The 6,631-nt window shown below is 33.9% G+C and overlaps 1 protein-coding gene across 1 annotated transcript; it reads left to right on the forward strand.

The window, feature by feature from the left end:
* The first annotated feature begins 2,991 nt into the window (after positions 1-2,991).
* On the forward strand, positions 2,992-3,852 carry LOC134278505 (probable DNA-directed RNA polymerase I subunit RPA43). Its single transcript, XM_062760818.1, has 2 exons — positions 2,992-3,360; positions 3,535-3,852. Exons 1-2 carry the CDS (start codon positions 2,992-2,994, stop codon positions 3,850-3,852), a joined length of 687 nt encoding a protein of 228 aa, XP_062616802.1.
* The last annotated feature ends 2,779 nt before the right edge of the window (positions 3,853-6,631 follow it).

The following is a 6,631-nucleotide window of genomic DNA, read 5'->3' on the forward strand; positions in this document are numbered from 1 at the left end:
GAAGTTCTTAATTCTGCATGAACATCAAACACTCAAGTATACTGTCTTTTAATACATTGTGTGCGGTCGCATGTGCATGCACGTCCATGCATTTACTTTTGATAGTAGTATAATGTAGGCAATCATTATATCTATTCATATTTGAAATTTCACCCTGTATTATTGAGAACCAAGAAAGTTGTAGACATTTAAAGTTTTAGCCAATCAGATTGCAGCACACGTGCATGTGCGTGCGTTCATGATTATTCTTATATATCATGCTGTAGATCTTCATAATGTAGGACTATGTTCAAAATTTCAAAGGATTTTGTCAGAAAACAAAATAGATATTTAGACTTTTAGTTTCAGCCAATCGCAGCGAAGGACACCTGCATGCGCGTGAGATCTTGCTATTTTGACCATGTCATCATGTCTATACTACTATTATATCCTTATATTATGAGTTTCAAAGCATTTCATCCAATATTTAAAAAGTTACGGCTAAATCTATTATATTGGTCATTTCACGTGTTACAGGTGCGCGCACATGCACGCACGTGCGCGCAAAATGACCTTCGTTCCGCACATCTACATAACATACCTAGTGACCCTAAAAAGGTTTCACCTAGATCGGATGAGTAGTTTACGAGAACACTCGCGGACAAAAAAGTACCGGAGAACAAAGAAAAAATTCAGAAAAAGTAAAAACAATATGTTCCCAAACTTCGTTTGGGGAACATAATAAGAAACAGAGTAAAAACAATATGTTCCCCAACTTCGTTTGGGTTCGTTTGGGGAACATAATAAGAAACAGAGTAAAAACAATATGTTCCCCAACTTCGTTTGGGGAACATAATTAAGTATCTGAAGATACTTAATTTTTAGTATTTTTTATCAGTTGCAAAATTTGTTGTTGTTGTTTTTTTTTTAAAATCTTATCCAGAGCTATGATAGGGAAAAAGAAAGATAAATCAACTATATTCTTTAGCAATAAACTGATTGAAGTTATCTTTCTTGCATTCATGAAGTTGCAAATTAAGCAATTAATATGAAGCTGCTACAACTTTGCTGAAATTAACTTAAGTTAAAACTATACTGCTATACAGTATGGTTGCTTAATATGAGTGTACTTATTACTCAGCAGGATTCATATTTTTTTGCATTCCATATTGTGTCTTATTATGAATGAATTGACCTATATATAAATCAAAACTGCTTAATGTGCATTACTAAGAAGATATTATTTGAATTCTTGGTGACTGCATATCTCATGTATTCAGGGAAATTTTTGCCTCTATTTTATTTTTACTTTTTTTACCCTTACCATCATTTTTTAAACAAAACAATGATTGGAGGAATTTAAATAGGGCAAAATTATTTGCAAGCATAAAAGGGCAACAATAAAACTGGGTGAAAATAACCCTATATGCAGTATTTTAAATGACATACTTTTTCCATTTGTGAATGCATTATGACAATACTATTGCATCATTTTCCTAATATCATGACTATTTCTTGAGGAATGGCCAAAAGTTCTTCAATATTTAGTGTACATGAGCACAACCTATGTTTCAAATTGTGCAATTTTATAATGAAAGAAGTGCTTCTGAAGTTTAAAAAAATATATATATTACTTTTGGATGTTTGTTTTTAATTGAGAATGCTCAAATACATCTCTTTTCTGCAAAATTAAAGAAAGTGCAATTTTACACTGCCTTTTTTCCAATACCTGGATTCTTAAAGGAAATTTTTTACAGAGAATGGAAGCTCCGAGTCTCATGCAAAAAAGAACGAATGGTTCTTTCAAGTTTCTTAGTATGTAGCTCTAAAATATCTCAAACTTTGAATACAATATAAAGAAGATGTACATACATTGGTAGTGCAGCTTTTCATTGACTAATCGTACAAGTGTTGCATGCACAATTTTACGAGACACTGAATAATTTTGTAAACATTTTATGTCATATCAAGTATATAAAAAACAGTGCACACACAAACTTTCATTTATATAAAACAAACTAAAAACAATGAATATTTTTTTGAGGTGATCTCTTTTAAAATGATGTTTTGCATTATGATACAAGTGTCCAGACTCATGCAAATGTGGAAAGGGGCATAACTCTAAAGTAAAAATGTAATATTTAGTGTATTGCTTTTTTTTATTTAGAGCTATTTTCATTCTTTAGGATATGCTGTAAAATAATTCTCCTGACAAGAGATGCAATAAACAATATTTCTATAAGTCATAGATTTTTTTTTATTCTGCTTCATGGGAATTTAAAGGTACTGTGTAATTTGTTTCAAGGGTAAAGATCAAGAAGGTGTAGAAGATGTTCAGAGATGGGAGAAAAATTGCTATGACAATCTGTCCTAATTAAAGGTAAAAGAATATTGAATAATTAAAATGTTTTTTTATTTAAATTTTACTAACTATCACATTTATTATCTTTTTCTATATTATAGAAAATAATTCTCCTGACAAGAGATGCAATAAACAATATGTCTATAAGTCATGGATTTTTTTTTTATTCTGCTTCATGGGAATTTAAAGGTACTGTGTATAAAAGCTAAAATATCTGTTTCAGGGGTAAAGATCAAGAAGCTGGAGAAGATGTTCAGAGACAGGAAAAACTTGCTATGACAATCTGTCCCGATTAAAGGTAAAAGTATATTGAATAATTAAAATGTTATTTATATTTTGATTTTACTGACTATCACATTTATTGTCTTTTCTTTATATTATAGATGTCTGCACAACCACTTGGAGAATATTTTAAGGATCAGGAAGAACGTCGTCGGAGCCTCCATGTATTGAAAGCCAATATTCACCAAGGAGACCCAATTTTTCATGAAAATGCGGGAAAACAGTGTACATGCAATTGTTTAATCTTTCTGATATTCGCTTATACAACCAATTTGCAAAATGTAAATGCAAGATCATTAGACAACATACTTAAAGATGGATCATGTTTATACAGTAAAACTTCAAAAATGCATGGGCAGGAATACATAATGGTTAAAGAGCTTGAGGGGACATCATTATTCCAGAAGCAATATTACCAGACAACAATCCTCTCTGAACACACAGGACTGTGCAGTTCAAATGAAGAATTCAAAAATGCAATGGATATTGCTTTTGGTATTTCTCCATTTATATATTTTCTATTTGGGGATGTTCACAGAGTATCATATACCAGTGCCATATATCATGCAGGAAATAACACAATTTTTGCATTTGATCCACATTCAAGAAATCAGAAAGGCCTTCCCTCACCTAATGGATCTGCAGTCCTTCTTCGTTATAACAATTTCCATTCCCTTCATCAGTATTTATCTGACCTATCCAAAGCAGTTAGTGCTGATTATTATGAGATTGTAGCAGTTAGCATTGACATTACCACTCAAAGTCATCACCGGAAATATTATTCCAAATGTGTTAAAAGGAAGCAAAGGCAAAATCAGACAGGTTGAGAAGAGTAAAGTAAATGAAAAAGAGACCAAAAAAGAAAGATGAGGCAAATGTCATTAAGTGATTAAGATTATCATCTGTTGAAGAATAAAGAGGCAACAAACAAGAGAGAAAAAAGAAGAAAATTAGATAAAGATGCAATCAGGAAAGTGAGAGAAAAAGAGAAAGGTTTACGAAAGAAAAGGAGAGAGAAAATGAGTGTCGAAAAACTGAGTTTAATCAAGCAAAAGGATACAAGCGCCAGAAAGGAAAAAAGGCAAATAATGAGTAAAGAAGATTCTGATAAAATCAAACGAAAGGAGACAAGCTCCAGAAAAAAGAAAAGAGAGTGCATGAACAAAAAAGATTCAGACAAAATTAAGCAGAAAGACACAAGCTCCAGAAGAGAGAAGAGAAAAAGTTAAAGTGAAGAAGGTCGCAACAAAATAAGACAAAAAGAAACAAGCTCCAGAAGGGAAAAGCGGCAAGACTTAACTGAAGAATCTTTAAACTCTATTCGACAAAGAGATGCTGAATCAAAACAGAATAAACGTAGAGCAGCTGCTTCAGATTTTGAACTCAAATTCAGGATGCCAATTAAGGAATTTCCTGAGTTTATATGCTGCTGTTGCCATAAAATGTATTACAGAAGTCTTGTACAGCTTTTGTCTGAAGAAAAGTATATAAATACTGAAAGTCAGCTACTGGATAAATGTCTAACAGGAAAGCACTCACTTGATGAAAAGAGATATATTTGTAATGGATGTCATGCAGTATTAATGAAAAACAAAATGCCAGCCACTGCAGTAGCAAATGATTTAATCACAGAGGAAATCCCTGATGAATTGAAGGATTTAAGGGAGTTAGAGTGCATCCTCATTTCACAAAGGATAATTTTCTTCAAAATGCTGAACCTTCCTAGAGGAGGACAGAAAGGCATGGTTGGTTCTTTTGTAAATATTCCTGTTGATACTGAGAGTGTGTGTTCATCACTTCCTGGGACTCCTGAAGAATCTGGAATCATTCCTTTCAAACTGAAAAGGAAACTAGCCTACAAAGGACACCACATACACCAAAACATACGACCTGACTGTGTTATGAAGGCTCTTATCTGGCTTATACAAAACAATCCCCTGTACAGTAATATTTGTATCACAGATGAATGGGTACAACAGTGTCAGGAGGATGAAGACATGTGGAACAGTTTATTCACAGGAAATATAGGCAATGAAGAAGAGCAGAATCATCAAGAAAGTCTTTGCAGCACTTTACCGAATTCTCGCGATGAGGATGAAGAAGAACTGCATGAGGTTATTTCAAAAGACTCAGAATGTCCCAGAAGAAATAACGATGATATAGATGAGAATGGTTCAGACATTCAGGAGAGAGTCCGAGGAGTACAGTTTGATACTTGCTTACATCCAAGTAATTTTACTCACTTAGCAGAGAAGGAATACTGTATTGCACCTGGCGAGGGAAAAAGTCCGTTGGATCCTTTTCTTGACACAAAATGTGAAGCCTTGGCCTTTCCACATTTATTTCCTACTGGGAAATCTACATTTTTTGAAGATGATAATGGAAACTCCAGAGATGTTGCACTAACTGCCAAAAAGTACTTCATACAAAGAATAATGTAGATTTGCATCTTCAATTCCATATCTGTTTTATGCTCTAAATGTCTGTGAAAAACAACAAGTACGGAATTCACTAAATATTGCATTGCGAAAAGCGAGACGAATGGACATAACTGTTGGTGAGTTGAGGAATCCTGCAAGAATACATGAGATTTTTGTCAAGGACCAAGCTTTCCAGTTTCTTCAACAGGTGCGAGGCTCACCATCATACTGGCAGCGTGCACAGTATGAACTTTTAGCAATGGTTCGTGCAAAGGGTGTCTTTACTTGGTTTCTAACATTGTCTTGTGCAGATCTTCAGTGGCCAGAAACAATCCAAGCTATTGCTTTACAGCATGGGCACAAGTTTAGTGAAGAAGATATTCAAAGTATGTCCTATGAGGAAAAGTGCAAATGGTTGCGACAAAACCCAGTTATGGCAGCTAGACAGTTTGACCACAGATTACAGTCATTTTTTCGAGATGTTATCCAGTCAACAGCAGCTCCACTTGGCAAAGTAACACACTTTTATCAAAGAACTGAGTTCCAGCTTCGTGGATCACCCCACTGTCATGCAGTCTTATGGGTTGAAAATGCACCGGATATGAAAACATCTTCTGCAGATGAAATATGTAACTGGATTGACAATTATATCACCTGTGAAATTCCCCCTCCAGATGATCCGTTACACGATGAGGTACTGAGTAAACAGCAGCACACTCATTCTGTTGCCTGCAGGAAACATGGCACTTCATGTAGATTTCATTATCCAAAGCCACCAAGTGACAAAACTTTATTGTCCAATCCTGAAGCTGATGTCTCCATCATCGATGTTTCAGCTGCTGCTGCAAAAGAAGTATTACAGTGGCTGGAACGTTATTGTTGACAACTTACACGAACGATCACGTTACACGAACGATTCCGCACGATAAACGCACGATTAAACCTGTTACACGAACGATCTTTCACGTTCACGATTCTACACGTTACACGATCTTACACGATTGTTAACGCAAACGCACGTTTCTTCACTCAAAATAGTTCAACATATTTAGGAATTAATATTTTCAAAACGAAATAAAGCTTAATACCTATTTAAGATTTCAAAGAATTATCAATATTATTTCATAGACTTTGAAAAAAAAAGGAAAATGATTTCCTGTAACTAAATAAATGCAAGACTTAATATTTCAGATTAAAAATAATTATTTTTAAGGTAATTCTCCGATCAAAGAAAACGGATTTTGTTCGTTCTATTAGACGATGTACATGTATGTGGGTCGTATAATTTGATTGAATTGGGTATCATGCAATGCAGAAAGGGGATACAATTCAACAAAAATGGCAGCATTGAATGACTGAGATTATAATTACAAATTGTATCCTTACGTTTCCATTTATTCAATGCCTGATAAACTTGCGAATTATTGAACTTTTTTATTTGCAGAAATTAAAAATTAATTAGTTACAAATAAGCTCAAGAGATAAACACAGATAATCAAAACTCCCGAAAATCATTTCGTGTGCATGTAGATTTGTCTACTAACTAGCTATGTAAGCATTGAGAAATGTTTATTTCTTTGTAAAAATA

This window comes from Saccostrea cucullata, unplaced genomic scaffold, assembly GCF_032062105.1.
Source record: "Saccostrea cucullata isolate Sc308-1 unplaced genomic scaffold, CSIRO_AGI_Scuc_v1 ctg642, whole genome shotgun sequence".
Taxonomy (NCBI): Eukaryota; Metazoa; Mollusca; class Bivalvia; order Ostreida; family Ostreidae; genus Saccostrea; species Saccostrea cuccullata.

What these genes read in the sequence shown, in the direction of transcription:
- LOC134278505 (XM_062760818.1), top strand. Translation starts at nt 2,992, where the DNA reads ATGGTTAAAGAGCTTGAGGGGACATCATTATTCCAGAAGCAATATTAC. An exon ending in ATTATTATGAGATTGTAGCA is followed by an intron (nt 3,361 to 3,534) that starts GTTAGCATTGAC and finishes CATCTGTTGAAG; the next exon opens with AATAAAGAGGCAACAAACAA.